General features: G+C 57.8%; 1 protein-coding gene across 9 annotated transcripts in view; it reads left to right on the top strand.

The window, feature by feature from the left end:
* Positions 1-18,934, top strand: part of MTA1 (metastasis associated 1) — a 46,271-nt gene that overhangs the window by 14,045 nt on the left and 13,292 nt on the right. For 5 of the 9 annotated variants that reach the window (XR_005216162.1, XM_037831662.1, XM_037831661.1 and 2 more), the window contains exons 2-6: positions 8,913-8,980; positions 13,254-13,347; positions 16,004-16,054; positions 16,598-16,724; positions 16,799-16,862. Coding sequence is in view for 8 of the 9 variants with exons in the window: in XM_037831662.1 (XP_037687590.1) it covers positions 8,913-8,980; positions 13,254-13,347; positions 16,004-16,054; positions 16,598-16,724; positions 16,799-16,862 (404 nt within the window). In the remaining variant the exon portion in view is untranslated. The remainder of the gene's footprint in view (positions 1-8,912; positions 8,981-13,253; positions 13,348-16,003; positions 16,055-16,597; positions 16,725-16,798; positions 16,863-18,934) is intronic. The other 4 variants (XM_037831665.1, XM_037831664.1, XM_037831659.1 and 1 more) reach the window with 2 other exon arrangements.

The following is an 18,934-nucleotide window of genomic DNA, read 5'->3' as shown; positions in this document are numbered from 1 at the left end:
TTGAAAAACAAGTGCTGACAGCGGGCATCCTTATCTTGTCCCTGATCTCAGGGGGAAAGCTTTCAGTCTTTTACCAGTGAGTATATTTGCTGAGGGTTTTTCGAACTGCCCTTTATCATGTTGAGAAAGTTCCTTTCTGTTTCCAGCTTTCTGAGTGTTTTATCTTTAAAAGATATTGGATGTTCTCACGTGTTTTTTCTGCATCAGTTGGGATGATTGAGGGTTTTTTTTCCCTCCTCTGTTAATGTGTGTTACATTGATGGGTTTTCATGTTGACCCATCTTTGCCTTCCTGGGATAAATCTCACATGGTCACGACGTATGATCCTTCTATTATACTGTTGGCTTTGGTTTGCCGGCATTTTGTTGGGGGTTTTTGCATCTGTGTTCGTAAGGAATATTGGTTGGAACTTCCTCTCCTTGTGCCGTCTCTATCTGGCTTTGGTCTCAGGGTAATGCCGGCCTCATAGAATGAGACAGAAGTGACCTCTCCTCCATTTGTTGGAAGAATTTGAGAAGGATTGGTGTTACATCTTCCTTAGGTGTCCGGTAGACCCACGTGAAACGATCTAGTCCTGGCCTTTGCGTTGCTGGGAGGTTTTTAATAACTGATTCGGTCTCTTTACTTGCCAGCAGTTCCAGCAGTAAAACAGCTCTGCTCCTGTGTGTCGCCGTCCCTCCCCCTCACGCTGCTGGTGTCTGCAATCACATCTTTATACGTTGTATGTCCACTGACACAGATTTTAGATGTTATTTTACACATTTGCCCGGTAAGTCATGTGGGGGGAAAAGCAGTTGTAAGCCAAAAGTTCCCCAACACAGGATTTTTTATTTACTTGTGTAGTTACCTTTCCCAGTGTTTATTTCTTCCTCTGGCTTTGAGTTACTGTCTAGTTCCTTTAATTTCAACCTAAAAGAACTTTCTTTTCGGCAGATCCTCTGGTAATGAACTCTTTCAGCTTTTGCCGATGTGTAAATGTCTTAATTCCTCCATTTTTGAAAGGTAATTTTGCTACATATAGAATTGTTGGTTGACAGTGATTTCTTTAGGACTTTAAATGTACCATCCCTCTGTCTTCTGGCCTCTGTGTTTCTGATGAGAGACCCACTGTGAATCTTACGGGGAATCCCTGGTATGTGACAAATCGCCCTTCAGTTGAGGCTTTCAGAGTCCTCCCTGTGGATTTTGTCTTTGTACCTTGACAATGTCACTCTAGTGTGTCTTGTAGATCTCTTAGAGTCTGTCCTGCTTGGAGCTCGTTGAGTATAAGACGTGTATATTCATATCTTTTGCCAGATCTGGAAAGTTTTCAGGTATTATTTCCTCAAATGCCATTTCTTCCTCTTTCTCTCACCTTCTGTGTTGGTTGGCTTGATGGTGTCCCAGAGTCCCTCAGGCTTGTTCCATTTTTTTTTTTTCCTTCATTATTTTATCTTCTTGGTCTGTACACTCTGCTGGTTTGAGTGTATTTTGTCCCCCAGAAAAAGCCATGTTCTTTGATGCAGTCTTGTGGGGCAGACATATTAGTGGGGATTAAGTTGGAACGTTTGGATTAGGTTGTTTGCATGGAGATGTGCCCAACCCAACTGTAGGTGATGACTCTAATTGGATAATTTCCATGGAGGTGTTACCGCACCCATTCAGGATGGGTCTAAGTTAAATCACTGGAGCCGTATAAATGAGCTGACAAACAGAAGGAATTCAGTGCAGCTGAGAGTGACATTTTGAAGAAGAGCTACAGCCAAGAGGGACACTTTGAAGAATGCACTGGAGCTGAGAGAGTAGCTGCAGATGAGAGACAGTTTGAAGACGGCCATTGAAAGCAGACTTTTACTCTGGAGAAGCTAAGAGAGGACAAATATCCCAAGAGCAACTAAGAGTGACATTTTTGAGGAGCTGCAGCCTAGAGAGGAACATCCTGGGAGAAAGACATTTTGAAACCAGAACTTTGGAGCAGACGCCAGCCACATGCCTTCTCAGCTAACAGAGGTTTTCCGGATGCCATTGTCCATCCTCCAGTGAAGGTACCCAATTGCTGATGTGTTACCTTGGGCACTTTATGGCCTTAAGACTAACTGTGTAACCAAATAAACCCCCTTTATAAAACCCAGTCCATCTCTGGTGTTTTGCATTCCAGCAGCATTAGCAAACCAGAACACTGAGTAACCTCAATTGTCAGCAAGTTTGCTGATCCTTTATTTTTCCTGTTCAGATCTGCTGTTGAAACTGTAACGCATCTTCATTTTGGTTACTGTACTTTGCAGTGCTAACATTTGTTTGGTTCCTTTTTATAAGTTTTGTCGTTATTTTATTTTGTCAGCATGTTGCCAATTTTCTTTAGTCCTTTACATATGGATCCCTTCAGCTCGCTGAACATGTTTAAGGCAACTGATTTCAAGTCTTGACCGACAGTTCCAGTGTGTGAGCTCCCTGCTTCTTTGTGTGTTTTGAGACTTTTGTTCGAGACCTGTTCGAGACCTGGACATTCTGTGTCTTGTGTGGCTGTAACTCTGGGAAGCTGGTTCTCCCACTCCACTGGGATTGCTAGACTTTTTTCGTGGTCAGTCCATGACTTTCCAAACTATTTTTGCTCCCAAATGGGGAATAAAAGAAAAAAATATCGGTTCTACCTCTGAGACTCCTCTGCTGCTTTTGCCTGAGGGGGCTGGAATGGTCAGAGCTGGCCACGGTGGTCAGCGGTCAGACCGCACGTGCTCCCTGCGGCCTGCTTGCGGCTGGGTCGGCTCAGGGGCCCTGCACGGAGGGTGACATTTGCCACCATTCTCCACTGCTCACCGGCCTCGTCTTCCCGCTCGTGCCCGCATGCTGCACTGTGCTCTGGACCCCAGATGCCCCAAGTGGTTGGTTCAGACCGTTCCTGCCAGGTCAGTAGCTCCGATGGACAGACCGATCTGGAGTGTCCTGCTCCACTTTCCTGCCTCGGCCTTGGCTTCAAAGACGGTTTTGCTGGGTAGAGGGTTCTAGGTTGGCGGTTTGCTTTCAGCACTTGATGTCATCCCACTGTCTTCTTACCGACATGGTTTCTGATGGGAACTTGGCTCCCTTGTGCATGACAGGTTGCTTCTCTCTTTTTTGCTGGTGTTTACCAGTTTATAATATGCCATCACATGGCTGTTTTTGGGTTATCCTGTTTGGCATTTGTTCACCATCTTGAATGTTCATATTCATGTCTTCCGTTAAATCTGGGATGTTCTTAGCCATTGTTTCTTTGAATATTCTCTCTGCCCCTTTCCCCTGTTCTTTCCCCTATGGGATGCCCACAGTGCGTCGATCGGGATGGTTGGTGGAGCCCACGGGCCCCTCAGGCTCTGTCCCTTCTGCTCCCAGGCTGGATGGATTCAGTTGTCTTTTGTCTAGTTCTTTCTTCTGCCACCTCCAGTCTGCTGTTGGGAATTTTCAATTTCTGTTACTGTGTCTTCAGCTCTGTTTGGTTCTTCTTCATAATTTCTATCTCTAATGATAGTCTTTGTGTTCTTTTGTCAATTTCCTGGTCTCCTTTCATTCTTAGGCCCATTTTTAACAAGTTTTTGCCTGGTATATCCCAGGTCAGATCCTTCTCATTGATGGTTTCTAATGCTTTAATCTTCTTTGCCTTGGTCATCATTTCCTGTTTATTTGTGTGTTTTATAATCTTTTATTGAAGCTTGGACATTTTCGGTATTTTAATGTGTTACTGTTTAGACTGAGGCATCTGTTTATTGAGGTATGTACAGCTAGTGTTATGATAGAGCCTTCCCCGAATGCCAGGAGCTGATGAAAAAATAAAAAATGAGCGCCCTTCCCCGTTCCTTGCAGAGTCGCCTGTGCAAGTGCTTTCCGGATGTGCCCGTACGATGAGCTCTGAGAGCTGCTCGTGGCTGACGCCGAGGGGCTGGCCTGGTCCTCTGTGCTGCAAGCCCTCTGGGCAAGTGCATGAGGCACTGGGAATCCCCACGTGTACTTGGATTCAACTGTCCCCTCTTCCGTAGGAAACGGCTTTATCACGCCTCCAGGATCGGCGCTGTGGTTCCTACGGCCAGCAGCCCCTTGTCCCTGGCAGCCGCTTGACCACTCTTCCAGAGTGTTCTGTAGGAGAATTCAGTGTCCTGCTTTTCAGTCTTTCAAGGAACTGGGCCACTTCGTCTGCTTTGTTGAATTTATTGCGTGAAACGAGTTGAATATCCCCTTATGTCTTAGCTTGTCAGGGCTGCTATAACAAAATGCCAACACTCATTGGCGTTACCCAGTTGTGGGTTGTGTCATGTTTAGGAGACTGGAGGTCCAGAACCAGGGTGGCGGGGGCTGGCAGCGGCCCTGGCGGTTCTGGCTGGTGGGTCCTCTTGGCTGTCTCCCTCGGCCGCTGCCTCCTGCTTCTCCTGATGGCCGCGGCCAGGTTTCCTCTGCTCGTGAGGACTTGGCCTTCACGTCTTCAAAGACCCTGTTTACAAATGAGCTCACACCTGCAGGGCCGGGGGTCAGGACAGAACGCTTCTTTTTGTGGAACAGATCCTGCACCCACCGTGTCCATGGGGTCTGCAGTGATGGCCGTGGTGTCATTCTTCTTCTTCTTCTTTTTTTTTTTTTTTAAACTTGGTAAAGGTTTTATTAAATTATTTATTTTTTCCTGATTATGAAAGGAGTGTGTAATTAGCATGGAAAATAGAACAAGGGAGCAAAGCAGAAAGAATGAAAAAAATCCAGCAGTCACACCAATAACAGCAGCTATTTTGGTGTGTACCTTCTGGTTATTTTCCTATGTATAATTCTTTTGCAATGTTATATTTACATATAACTTTTTAAAAAATCATTTTTAGGAGCATACATTACATTATTAGCATTTTTCCATGTGACCTGGCTTCATAACTGTCATTTTTAAAGTCTGTATAGAATTCCACCAGGTAAATTCCACCCTTTCTTAACCATTTCCTAGTTGTATATTTAGGTGTTTTTTAGTAGATCAAAGGCTTCGAGAACTTTATTTTTTAGAATGAGTATTGCTTCCGTTTCCTTGGGTGCTCAAGCCAGTGTGATGGGTCGGCTTAAACAGAGAGAACCTGATGGCTCACAGTCTGAGGCAGGAAAAAGTCCAAATCAAGGTGTCGACAAGATGAAGTTTTCCCACTGAAGACTGGCACTCCGGGGCGGCTGCCAGCGATCCCCGCACAGGGTGGCCTCCCCTTCTCTGCCGGGTCCCGTTGACCTTCAGCTTCTTGCTCCCTGTGGCTTCCTCTCTCTTATTTGTCTGTGTTTCATTCTCCTATAAAGGATCCAGTGATCGGATGAAGACCCTCCCAACTGGGCTGGGCCCACCCAGCTGAGGTGACGTCATCAGAAGGCCCGTCACAGGGGTCCACGCCCGTGGGAGTGGATTCAGTTCAAGAACGTGTTTTTCTGGGGTGCATAGTTCCAAACTACCATAAATACTCGTCATTCGGCCATTTGTAGCTCCTCTTCTTTATCAGTGGGCTGGAGATTTATCCATTTTTGGTATTTTAATAAGCCAGCTTTTGGTTCCCTTGATTGTTCTCTATTGTTTTTCGGTTTTCACTTTTATTGATTTTTGCTTTTATCTTTATTATTTCCTTCCTTCATTTAGTTTATAACGTATGCAGCAGATCACCCCTTGTGTGCGTGAAGTTCTTTGTGCCTTTGCAGTCGCATGGGCGTGTAGCCGTCTTGCCACTGGCAGCCCCTTGCACGTCTGTCCCTTCAGGTGTCCTTTGCGGGGATAGCCTTGTGCGCCATCTGTGTGTGTGTGTGTTTTCCGGGGCATCGCAGCTGACTGTGGCTTGGAGTCTGCCTTTGAATGGACGGACAACCAGCTTGGGGGTCCATCTCCCACTTGAGGGACACTTGGGTTGTTCCTGAGCTTGGGTGGTTGCACAAAGTGGTTTTGTGTTTAATTTTCTGTTTGCCTAGTTTCTTAGAGTGAATGAAGGCTTAGATTATTGATTTGAGACCTTTTCTTAAGTAGCCTTGTTGAGGATAATTACAGTTATGAAATTCACCTGTTTGAGTGTAAATGTCAGTGAATTCTAGCATTTTCACAGGATTGTAGGTGCGCTGTCCCAGTCTAACTTGAGAACATCTTGCTTGCCCCCCGCCAGTCGACAGCCACTGCCTGCAGACCCCTCTGTGTCACAGAGCCGCGTACTGCCGTGCCTGTCGGCGGGGCCGCCTCAGTCCTGCCCCTTCTGAATTTCACATGTCACATGGTTCGTCCATTTATATTCACAGTCAATACTTTCATCAGCATAATCAGAAAACCCTCACCCGTTCCAGGGCCACTGCGCCGTTCGCTTCCTCTTGCTGGTGATGGCTGGTCCCACTGTCTGCTCCCATGCTGGCTCCATGGGTGTGGGATCCCGAGACTGTGGGATCCGGGGGCCGTGGGATCCGGAGGCCATGGGATCCCGGGGCTGTGGGATCCAGAGGCCATGGGATCCCGGGGCTGTGGGATCCAGAGGCTGTGGGCCTGCACCTGGCTTCGCGCACTCAGTGTGCTGTCCTCAGGGTTCATCCTTGGGTGGAGCCTGTTGGAGCTACGAGCTGTGTGGACGAATGACTCCCTGCCCACACACTCTGCTGCTGCTGTGGAACACCACGTGCAAGCCTCCGTGCGCACACGCTTTCACTGCCGGGCACGGCCCTGGCTGGAATTGCCGGCTCCGGGTTTGTGGGCCTGAGGAAGGCCAGAGGGCTTTCCAGAGCTGCCCGTCACCGCTGCAGCACCAGGCCCCTTTCCCGCACTTGTGCTCTGACTTTCTGATTCTGCGTATCGGAGTCTTGGCTGTGGTTTTGGTTTCCACTTCCCTAATTCAAAAGATGTTCACCATCTTCTCATGTGCTATTGACCATTTATCTTCTTGGGCGAAATTGATATTTAAATTCTTTGTTTTTACACTGGGCTATTTGTCTTTGTTATTGAGTTCCAAGATGCTTTATGTGTTCTAGATGAAGGTCTCTTATTAGCTGTATGAGTTACAGATGTTTTCTCTCACTCTGGGTTTTCATTTTACTTGTTTGTACACAAAAGTTTTCAGTTTTGATGAAATCCTATGTGTCTATCTTGTTGCTTGTGCTCTTGGTGAAGTCCAAGGGGATGGAGAGTTACTTCTTTCTTCTAACATAGGAATTTTATAGTTTTACACTTAACTTAGCTCTTACATTTGCATCTCTGAGCCATTTTCAGTGAATTTTTGCCTGTGGTGTGAGGTTTGGACTTCCCGTTGTCCCAGAGCCATTTGTTTGCGAGACTGTTCCCGGTTGTGTGGACACAGCTGCCTCCTTCCGTGTTCGTTGGTCATAGATGGGAGGTTTGTTTCTGGTTTCTCGGTTGTGTCCGCTGATCATACGTCTGTGTTTGTGCCAGTACCACACTTTCTTGATTGCTGTTTCGTTGTAGTTCGGTTTGGTAGCATAAACGTGAGCCTTCCCGCTGTGTTCTCTTCCGGTATCGCTGTGGCCGTCCAGGGCTCCTCGCAGCTCCGTGTGAGCTTTAGGGTCAGCTTGTCAGGCTCCAGGAGGAGCAGGCCGGGGCCTCGGAAGGGTACTGACTCTTCGGGCCACGAACATGGGACGTTTTTCTGCTTACTTAGTTCTCCTTCAGCTTCTTTCAACAGCGTTTTGTAGTTTTAGGGCGAGTCTGTCTACGATTTCAATCACGGGTTCATTGTTCTGTGGAGATGGGTGTGGCTGTGGGTGGTCTGGTGCTTGGGTGTGCGGGTGAGCGGGGAACACGGCAGGTGTGTGTCCACAGGTATGTGTCCATGGAAGGTGGGGGTGGGGGTGGGGCTCACAGGTGTGTGTCCCCAGGTGTGTGTCCCCAGGTGTGTGTCTGCGCGTGTGTGTCCGTGGCAGGAGGGAGGTGGGGTCCCTCCCGGGTGGGAGCACACAGGTGTGTGTTCCCAGTGTGTGTCCGCGGCTGTGTGTCTGCGTGTGTGTGTGTCCCCTGCAGGAGGGAGGCAGGGTCCCTCCCGGGTGGGCACTCAGGTCCCTGTGGGGCCTGGGCAGGCTGCTTGCTCTCCAGGCGTTGGCCTTGGTTGGGGTGCAGGGTTTTCCTCCTCGTCTGGGGTTGCCGCTCACTCTCCGTGTCCTGCCGGGCCTGTCCTTCCCTGTCTCTCGGGGTTGCCCCTTCCCGGGGCCCCTCTTTCTCAGAGTGGCCTCCTTTCTCGGGGTCTCCTTCCTGTTTCCTTCTCTGACTCTCGAGGGTGCCCGAGCCCCTTGGGGGCTGCCCCTGACGTGCCTGGGCTGGAGCTGGGCCTCCCCACTGGGGAACGGTGGGCGTCGGGCCCGTGGCTGGGAAACAGAGCCTCTGGCTTGTCTTCAGGAGTTTTATGTCAGCCGACGGCCACCCACGAGGCAGGGTCCCTCCAGCCCTGGGCTGGGCAGCTCTGCCTGGGGGTGCACCTGCCGCGCCCCAGGGCCTGATGGCTCTGCTCTGTGTCCCAGCGTGCTTGCTCGTCACTGCCTGGGGGCGGGGGGCGGGGGGCGGGCGCCACCCCGGAAAACGTTCGCTGTGCTCCGTGGGGTTGGGGGCTGGGAGCCCGGAGGAAAGGGGTCCCCAGGGGTCCAGGGGGGACAAGTTCCTCAGGACCCGGTACCTGGACTTGGGCTGGGGTCCTGGGGGCACCCCTGGCCCTCCCTGGCTCTGTCCCTCACCCAGTCCCCCTCCCCAGCCGGTCTCTAGTTGGTCGCCTCCTTCGCTGGCGTGTGAGCTCTGCGCTGGGGGGCTGTGGCCCCTCTCCCCCCCTTTCCCGACCCTCTGGGACTGACGGCCGGGCATGCCCGAGTTAGAGGGGCAGCCGGAGTGTCGCGCCCCTCGGAGACACTGGCGGGGGCGGGCAGGGCGCGGGGCTGAGCCGCAGCAGGGGCTCCGGGGCCGCCGTGACGCTGTCTCTGACTCTTTGCAGACTACGTCTACTTTGAGAACTCCTCCAGCAACCCGTACCTGATCCGGAGGATTGAAGAGCTGAACAAGGTACTGTCGGCTGCCCCCCGCCCCCCCGGGAGTGCCCGCCGGGGAGGGCCACGCCGCCTGCTGCCCCTTCCCCCCACCGGGTCCCACCGCAGGGCCCCAGGGTGCATACCCCCCGAGGGGCCCCGAGTGGGAACTCCCTGGCGGCCTTGGCCGTGTCCTGGGGGGCTGTCTGCTTCGCCCGTCCTGGCTGAGTGTCCCATGTGGGAGCTGGGGGTGGCTGGGGCTCCCTGCGCTGCTGGGGGCATCCTGAGTCCTTGGCAAGTGGGCAAAGGGACGGGCGTGTTCACAGACTGAGGCCAGAGCCACCCAGCCCTGGGGCCGCAAGGTGGGGAGTGGGCTGCAGTGGGGTCCCAGATTTGGAAGTCCACCCCCTCCCAGCTCTCCATGCCCCTGAGCAGGGACTCAAATCTCCCGGAAGTGTGGTCACTGGGAGCAGGTCCCACTCAGGCCGCGGGCCTTGGAGCCTGTGTCCCCTGCCCCTCCTGGCTCCTGGTAGGCGGGGAGCTGAGGGCCTTGAGGGCCGTGCGTGGTGCAGCGGGCCCATGGGTGCTAGACTCATCCTGCTCCACGGCACCCCCATGGGACGCGGCTCGAGCGGGCAGGCTCCAGCCACAGGGCCGCCCATAGCTGTGGCCGACCCGGGAGGCAGGGGCTGCTCGGCTGCTCGGCCTAGTGCTTGCATCTGCAGGGGGTGTGGGGCAGGGCACCCCCACCCCCGGGAGCCCGGCCGGCCCGCCTGGAGGCCATAGCTGCCCCAGACTCCAGATCTGCTGGAGCCGGCCAGCGGGGCCCCATGTCCCCACGCCCAGCAGCCTGCCTCTCCGTGGGCCCCGCGCTGGGGGTGTCTCCTCCCTCTGCCCACACGAGGAAACTGAGGCTGGAGAGCATCCCCCAGGCAGGGATGTGGCATGGCAAAGGGAGGCTGGTAGCCGTGGCGTGGGGTGGGGTCTGTTCCGGGGCCGCAGGGCCGTCCCCTCCTGTCTGCTGTGACTGCGTGGGACTCGTCGCGGACCCTCGGCCCGGGGCCTCGAGCCAGTGCAGGAACTGGACGTGGCCCCAGCCTCTCGTCCTCGCACCCCCTCAGCACAGCAAAGGGGCGTGGGGTCCCACTCACGACCTGCCTCTGTGCGGGCCCCACGGCCGGGTCCCCCGTCCGGCGGAGTCAGGGCACTTCTCTGGGGGGCCGAGTCGCCCCGTCACCCGCCGCCGACACTGCCGCCCAACGGCTGTGCCTCATGCACGGGGAGGGGTCAGCCAGGAGGCAGGGGACACCCAGACAGGGCTCGTCACGTGAAAAACGGGTCAGAACAGCCCTAGAGAAGGAATCGGTAAAGGAGACGAAGCAGGGAGCAGAAGGAGACCGAAGCCAGACCCGCAGAGGGCACCCTCGGGCCTGGAGGACACGGCCCGCATTGTCCGGAGGATGAGACGCAGCCCTTGGGGAAAACGTGAAATGAAAGAATGAAGTCATCAAGTTGAGGAGATCGCCCAGAAAGTAGGACAAAAGCACAGTCTCGGAGAGAAAGGTGTTTGGAACGTTGGAGGACGGATCCCAGTGCCCCCTCCTAGTAGGGATCTGGGGAAGCAGGAGCCCTGCAGAGAGGAGCGAGGAGCTGAGAGGCAGGCTTGGACCCACCACCCCGAGGCCCGAGCCCAGGCACGTCTTAGCGTCTCCGAGACGGGGGCGGAAGCGTGAGGGAAGCAGGCCGCGGAGGCCAGGAGCCCTTCCCGCCGTGGGACCCTCAAGTCCGTCCCACCAACGCTGGCCGAGGCAGCCTGGGAGCTCACAGCCCTGCTGCTGAGGGCGTCAGGGAGCCCGGGGGGTGGAGACGCGATGGCGGCTGGCCCTGACCTGGCCGGCGCGTGAGGAGGAGACACTGCTCTCGCCTGGTCACGGGCATGCCGTTCTGCGGACAGCGAGCTGTGCTGGTGTGAGGCGCAGTGTCGTGCCACCTGGCAGCGCGGCCCCCGGCGCAGGGCGGGCACAGGCTGCTGTCTTCCTTGAGCATCTTCTCCATGCTTGTGACATTTGTACATGCTTTGCTTTGATAAAACCAGGACTAAAAATGGTTTCTGTTTTAACCCTGGGTGTCAGTTTGGATATATCATGTCCCCCACAGAGCTGTGGTCTTTGAACCCAGTCGTGCTGGACGAAGCGTTTGATTGGATAATTTCCACGGAGGTGTGGCCTGCCCATTCACAGTGGGTCCTGACGGAATCACTGGAGCCCTCATGAGAGCTCAGACGGAAGGAGCTCAGAGCAGCCGAGAGAGACTTTCGGAGAGACCGAGATGCTTGCTGATGCTTGGAGAGGCTACGCTAAGAGGGGCCCAGAGACATTTTGGAGAAAGCCATGAAACGCAACCTGGGAGCAAAGGACCAGCAGACGCCAGCCACGTGCCTTCCCAGCTGACGGAGGTGTTCCAGATGCCATCGGCCTTTTGTGGATGCCTTAGTTTGGACACTTTATAGTGTTAGGACTATAAATTTGTGACTTAAAACCCCCTTTATAAAAGCCAGTCCATTTCTCGGATTTTGCACAACAGCAGCTGTAGCAAACCAGAACCCCCCTGGGACCAGGGTCTGTCAGAGGACCCAGGAGCAACTAAAGGAGCCCCCTCCCTGGCCCAGTGGTCCGAGCAGGAGAAGAAACACTGACCAAGGTGTAAAAGGGATGTGCAGGAGCCCCTGCTGACGGGAGCGAGTGATGCACAGATGCGTGGGGGTCAGGGGCTCCAAGTCATCCGTGTTGTCCTTGCCCCGAGGAGCGGGGTGGGGGGCTGCTTGGCCATGTCCTTCCAGGAGGAGCCTGTGTGACCAGGCCCCTTGGTGGGCTGGGCGAGCAGTGTCTGACCCTGAGGAGAGTGCCAGGGCCCCCACCGGGAAAGCGGGGCACCCTCCCAGCCCAGAGGGGCCTGGCGGAGGCAGTGCCCAAGGCTCCTGGGCCGGGCAGGCGTGCTGGGCAGAAGCCGAGAGAATGTGCCGAGGCTGGTCGCGTGGTTGGCAGGGCAGTGGCTGCTGCACGCAAGGGTCCCCCCTCAGGTCCCCCCCCCCAGCAGGGCCCAGAAGGGCTGTCGCATGGCCGTGGGGTGGAGCCCCTCGGGGGAGCTCACGGGGTGTGCTGGTGTGTACGTGTATGTCCTCCAGAAAAAGCCATGTTCTTTAATGCATTCCTGTGGGGGCAGACGCATTAGTGTGGATTGGGTTGGAACCTACTGGTTCAGTGTCCGTGGAGGTGTGGCCCTGCCCATTCAGCATGGGCCTGGATTAGTTCACTGGAGCACTACATAAGCTCAGACAGAAAGAGCGCAGAGTGAGCTGGAGCCGAGACGCTGACACTTTGGAGAACGCCATTTTGAAACCCCACTTGGGAGCAAGCGGACACCAGTCATGTGCCTTCCCAGATGACAGAGGTTTTCCAGACACCATTAGCCTTTTTCCTGGAAAGCCCAACTGTTGATGGACACTTTACAGCCTTAAGACTGTAACTGTAACCAAATAAACCCCCTTTATAACAGCCAGTCCATCTCAGGTATTTTGCATTCTGGCAGCATTAGCAAACCAGAACAGGCAGCAAGGGCCCTCGGAAGTTGCTCCAGAGCCTCATTTGAGGAAGTCTGCGTCCAGCAAAGGACAGAAGTAGGGGGCAGAGGTGGCGAGTGGGTGGGCTCGGCCAGCAGGGGTGGGACCTGCTGGAGGAGAGAAGGCTGTACTCAGGCCGGGGCCTGCCAGGGTTTCCTGTGAAGCAGCGGAGCCGACAGTGCTCGTGGTGTGACAGATGTCGGCGTAAGACGTCTCGGAGGACCCCTGGTCTGGTGGAATTCCGACGCCGCACCAAGGTGGCTGCACCCAGCCAGCTGCGCCGTCCTTCACAGACAGGCACCTCACAGAGCCCTGGCCCCACGGTTGACACTTGATACCCTCCATTGGGCCAAGAACTTCTGCGACTCCCGCTCTCGTGCCTTGCTGATTTACCTCCTGGAAAGCCTGTTGCATGTCGTGTGGCTCTCACTTCCCGTCCCATCTGGACAGCTTTTCCATCCTTGAAGAGACAATCTCAGTGGCCCCCCACCTGGCACTGCTGCTTTGCTGCTTGAAAGTGACGGTGGCCGGCGGGTCCTGGGCCTGAGCCCGGCAGCTGGACCTGACCTTGGGGACTCCAGAAGCTGGACCTGGGGGGAGGGTCCTGAGCGGGGTCGGCAGGGGAGGGTCTGTGCCGGTCCGGCACGTGGGCCCCCAGAGCCTGCGGCTCAGGCTGCTGCCCTCGTTACAGACGGCCAATGGGAACGTGGAGGCCAAGGTCGTGTGCTTCTACCGCAGGAGGGACATCTCCAGCTCGCTCATCGCCCTGGCCGACAAGCACGCCAGTGAGTCCTCGGCCGTCCTGGGGGCTGGGCCGGGCGGGGGGCGGGAAGGGCCGCGGTCAGGGGCCCCACGGGACGGGCAGAGCCAGGCGGACGCACTGTCCTTTCCCTGCACACCTGAGGGGGCCTGGCCTGGCTCAGGCCACCCTCCGCCCCTGCCCCGTTCCTCACCCCTCCCGTACCCTCTGCTTTCCAGTCTCTGCCCTGTCTTCCACCCCTGCCCTGCCTCTGCCCCCTGCCTGAGCCCACGCTGTCCTTCCTGGCCTTGGCCTTGCTCTCTTCTCCTGTAGCCGCAGCCCCGGGCCCTGGGTGCGTGTGCGTGCACACATACATGCGCACTTGCACACTGGCTCATGGTCCCTGGCACGCAGGGAGCCTGGCGTGTCCGTCAGTAAACCCACGCTGGGCCGGCCCCGTGCGGCTGAGCCTGCGTGTATGCGGCATCGCTGGGCTTTGTGGGAGCTGAAATGCGACTCGCTGTGGCTTGGACCCTCGCTGGGTTGGGAGAGGGCCGCGGGGCTGCCTGGGCTGCAGGGGTCCTGCCGCTTTCCGTTCTTCTGGAAGGTTTCTGGTGCCAAGTGCTGCCGCTCTTTTTTGCCACCACCAGGGTGCGATCCCAGGAGGCCTGCCTGGTGATCCGTGTCCCTGTGCGCCGAGCTGGGCTGTGGCTTCCGCTGCGTCCGGGGGTGCTGGCCGGCGTCACTTGCACCCTGTCCCTTGTGCCCCCCACCCCGTGCTGAAGGATCAGCGGGTCCCAACTGCTCCCCAGCAGTTTCTCACGCAGGTGTGGCCTCCGGTGCTGCTGGGGACACCACTGGCCCGTCGGGATGCGGGGGGTGCAGGGACTGAGGGGCTGCTTGTCCCGCCCGGGCTGGGAGAGGCACTGCCAGGGCCCCGGGACTGGGTCAGGTCGGCCCTGAGAGTTGGGACTTTGTGGCTTGGTGGGTGCTCCTGAGAAGGTGCCCGCGGTCTGTATGGGGTGGGTGGGAGTTCCTGGTGCTAGAGAACCGGCCGCAGTGGTTGGCGGCTTCCCAAGGTGTGTGTCCTCGGAGGAGGGACGCGGAGTGAGACTGGGGGCCTCTAGACCTCCAGCCCTGGGCTCTGCAGCCTCTGGGTGCTGAGAAGAAGAGCTGAGGGTCCCCGGGGCCCACAGCAGTGAGACCCGGAGCCTGCAGGGCTGGCGCACATGCTCGTCGGCCAGGCTGCTTCCTGCAGGGGCTGCCGTGTCTGCTCCCAGACGCCGGCTCTGGGGCAGGGCCCCACGGAGTAAGCTGGTCTGGGTGACAGCAGAGCTGTGAGGTGTTGTGGCATGGCCGGCGGGACACCCACCTGTGGGATTGTGGTTGGGGAGCATAGACACTGCCGTGTGCCAGCCCGGGGCAGCCCAGTCGGGGCTCGAGGATTGTCACAGCCTCTGAAGGCCCCAGTTCTGCTGCTGGTGGCCTGCTGGGCGTCCCCCTGGAGGGCAGGAGTTGCAGGGGAGACCCAGGGGTCCCCTGGGTGAACACGTTCTGGAAGCTCGGCTGAAGCTCAGGGGCCTCGCCTAAGGGGGCCCCGGCCATCACTCCACGTCCGCCACGCCCACTGGCCTGTCTCACCCCACTTCTGGGGCTCTCCTGTTCCTCTCCCGGCTCCCTGTGGCCACTGCAGGAGCCCCCCCGCCAGGACCCCGGGGCCAGGACAGGGCCTCAGTGCTGTGCCCTGGGCCCCGGGAGAGGAGCGGGTCCAAGGGGCTGAGGCTGGGCCGGCGGCTGGAGGTGGGCGTGGGCCGGGCTCGCAGGGGGCGTCTGGGAGGTGGTCTGCCGAGGGGAGGGGCTCGGATGGGGCCACGGGTCTTTGTCTGCATAACGGGGGGGTTCACTCTGTGAGAGGAGGGGTGTGGAGCCCCAGTGTGTGCCAGCCCCACTCCTGGGAGCCCCTCCGGGATACAGGGTGCTGGAATCTGGTTAAGGGGTCTCTGAGCCACAGTGGGCTGCGTTGGGGGCTGAGGGTGACTGCTTTGGGAACTACCTGCCCGACCCCCCCCCCCTCCCAGCCCCACCCGGCCTCGGGGGAGGGTCCCTGGGGAGCCCTTTTCCTCCGGGGCCCTGGCTCCGGGAGCCCAGCAGTGGGTGCTGCCGAGCTGGGGGAGGCGGGTGGTGCCTGGGACCGAGCAGGGCCGGGTGGGCTGTAGGGTCGCCCAGGGGAGCTGGGACCCGACGTGTTTCCCTCAGCCCAGCTCCCGGGACATTTGTCCCGAGCAGGGGGGCCTTGCCAGGAGGGAGGGGAGCTGGACGTGACCCCGAGGTCCCTCCCGGGTGTGGCTTCCTGTGGGCTCGTGCCTGGAGGGCACACGCCTGCTCGCTCGCCCGCCTGCCGCCGCGGCCCTTCGGCAGGTCGGTTTCTATCTATAGACCTTTTCTCCCAGTACGAAAGGACGAGAGAAGCAGGGCCCACCCCCCAGACAGCATGTCCCGTGGGCCATTCCAGAGGCTTCCCTGCACCCCGAGTCCGTGCGTTTTGGGCCGCGCCCTGGCCCTGGCCCTGGGCCCCCCGACTCGGGCGGTGGTCTGGACGGTGCCATGTGGTGGTGCCGGGAGCCCCGGGCCCGGAGCGGCCCAGTGTGGGGGGCGCGGGCTCCGTCCTTGACTCGCCGCCTGCGGGTGTCTGTCTTGTGTAGCCCTGTCAGTCTGCTCTAAGACCGGACCTGGGGCGGAAAACGACGAGGAAGGTAAGTGCGGCCCGCTGTCGGCGTGTCCGCGGCCTGTGCCCGCGCGGCTGCCTGCATGCCCATCCCGCTCACCCGCGCCGGCCTGCAGCTCCGCCTTGCCGGGGCCCTGGGGGGGACGTGCGCTGGGCAGGGAGGGCCGCCGGCTGGTGGTCTCCAGGCCCGGCCTGGTTCTGGGGGCTCGGGCACCCTCAGCCATGGGCTCTGGGTGCTGCATGGCCCCTGGTTGTGGGTGCGCCATGTAGGGTGGGGTCGTTTGCTTTCTGTCCACCCGTCCTGGGGGGCGTAGCGGCTACTGCCTCGTTTCCCTTCTTTTTCTCCTGCTGCTGCTCCCGAAGCTGGACCCCTCCTCTCCCTTCCTCTCTCCTCTCCCAGTCCTGGGTCCCCCAGGGGGTGTCCAGGCCCTAGGGGTGCCTGGAGGTGACTGGGCACTTGCCCTGCAGCCCGTCCCCACCCCTGCCGGCCTGCTGGCTGTGCACGGGCTGGGCCCTGCACATACGGTCCCTGGGGGACTGGGGCAAGGCTGATGGGCCCCTCTGCCCTTAGGGGAGACCGAGGAGGAGCTGGAGAACCCCGAGATGGTGGACCTGCCCGAGAAGCTCAAGCACCAGCTGCGGCACCGCGAGCTCTTCCTCTCTCGCCAGCTGGAGTCGCTGCCCGCCACCCACATCAGGTAGTGGGCTGGGGCCGCGCGGGGCATGGGGCCTCTGCCGGCACTCGCCCTGAAGGCTTGCCTCTTGCTTCCAGGGGGAAGTGCAGCGTCACTCTGCTGAACGAGACCGAGTCGTTGAAGTCCTACCTGGAGCGGGAGGTGAGGCCGAGCCCGGCGGCCCCGAGCTGAGGGGCTGCTCGCAGCTGGGCAGCCCCCTCCCCGCCGCGGCCTGTCCCAGCGTGGCTGCCCTGCAGGTGCCCCAGGAGCCCCAGCACCCAGTAGGCCATTCCCCAGGGCTTTCTTTAGAACCGAGTGAGGCCCTTTTGCTGCCCCTCCAGGGGTCTCACAGCAGCTGTCAGAATTGGGGTGGGGGGCTCCCATTTATGGAAACGGCCTCCAAACCTGTGGGGAGATAGCGGTGCTGGTGGCTGGTGACAATAAAGAAGTTTGAGTTTGTAAACTTAGCATCGCCAGCTTTGCAGGTATTTGGGTCACCCGTCAGCCCCCACCCCCAGGTGAGACCCAGGCTCTCCTGGCCTGGCCAGTGCGGGCGTGAGTGGCCAGGGGACTGGCCTGTGGGGTCTCAGTGCAACGGGCTCTAACCCCAAGGCTTGTCGTGCTCTGGCTGTGGCTGTGGGAGTGCGGTGAGCGCCAGCCGCTGAGTGGGCTTGCCCAGCCTGGATGGCACGGTGCCCCCACCAGGCAGCTCCCACCTTGGCCAGCCTCCCTCTTGGGCTGTGGGGGGGCCTCAGGGCCTCGGGGTGGGTGCTTCCACCTGGCCCTGCTGGCTTTTGGGGTGGGGGGCCAGCCTGTGCATTGTAGGGTCGCCCCTTAGATGCCAGGAGTGCCACTGCCCCCCCGACGGGGTCACGCCTCTGAGGCCCATGCGCCGTGGCTCTCGTGAGAAGCACTGGAGGAGGGCAGGAACCGCCGGGTCCCCGAGCCGTTTTTCTCCCCCCGTGACATTTTTTTTTAACATTAGATCAGATAAAGGTTTACTGAAAAATCACGTAGAAATCTAATACGGAGTTCCCTATGATCCCCCCCGACACACACACAGGTTTTCCTATCACTGATATGTTGCATTAGTGTGGCAGCTTTGTTACAACTGGTGAAATATTATTAAAATTATACTGTGAATTATACTGCCAATAGTTTGCATGGAGGTTCACGCTTTGTGTTGTATAATTTGGTCTATGTATATAATTCTGGTGGGATATATACAACCTGAAATTCCCCATTTCAGCCACGTTCCCGTGTACGACTCGGTGGAGTCTTATTACAGTCACAGTGTTGTGCCGTGACCACCGTCCAGCACCGAAACTCTTCATCCCCAACAAACCGCCGCCTCCACAGTGACCCCCACCCCGTCCTTGGTGACCTGCGTTCTGGGCTCTGACCCTGAGTTCGCAGTGGGGTCATGCGGTATTTGTCCTTTCGCATCTGATCCGTTGCAGTCCTTAGGATGTCTTCAAGGTGTGTCTGTCATTGTGTGACCAGAACTTTCCATTGTGAGGATACATCACACTGTGCTGTTTTAGTTTCTGTGGCTGCTCAAGCAAATACCAGGCATTGGGTTGCCTTAAAGAAATGCAATTTAATGGCTCAGTTTTGAGGCCAGGAGAAAGTCCACATCAAGGCGTCATTGAGGCTAGGCTTTCTTCCCGTAGAGTGTGGCGCTCTGGGGCGGCTGCTGGTGACCCCAGCCCCAGGCTCCTCGGTCACAGGCCCCGCGCACGGCGGCCCCCCTGGCCTCCCCTTCTCTGCCGGGTTCCCTTCATCTTCACCTTCTTGCTTCCCTGTGGCTTCCTCTCTGTCTGAATTTCATTCTCTTAAAAACGACTCCAGTAATGATTAAGACCCATCCTGTTTGGGCTGAGCCACACCTCCACTGGCCTCATCAAAAGGTCCTAATTAGAATGGGTTCACACCCCAGGAGTGGCTGACATTTGAGAACATGTTTTTCTGGGGGGCACACAGCTCCAGACCAACCCACCATCTGCCCAGTGAGGGGCAGCTGGAGCTTCTGCCTATGTGCACCTGCAGCCCAGGGCTCGGTGTCCTCCTGGGCTCGGTGTCCTCCTGGGCTCGGCGTCCTCCAGGGCTCGGCGTCCTCCTGGGCTCGGCGTCCTCCTGGGCTCGGCGTCCTGGTCGCGGCGTCCTCCTGGGCTCGGCGTCCTCCTGGGCTCGGCGTCCTCCAGGGCTCGGCGTCCTCCAGGGCTCGGCGTCCT

Source organism: Choloepus didactylus, chromosome 4, assembly GCF_015220235.1.
Source record: "Choloepus didactylus isolate mChoDid1 chromosome 4, mChoDid1.pri, whole genome shotgun sequence".
In the NCBI taxonomy this organism is placed as follows: Eukaryota; Metazoa; Chordata; class Mammalia; order Pilosa; family Megalonychidae; genus Choloepus; species Choloepus didactylus.
The sequence above is the reverse complement of the archived record's forward strand: the minus strand, read 5'-3'. Positions and strand labels throughout refer to the sequence as shown.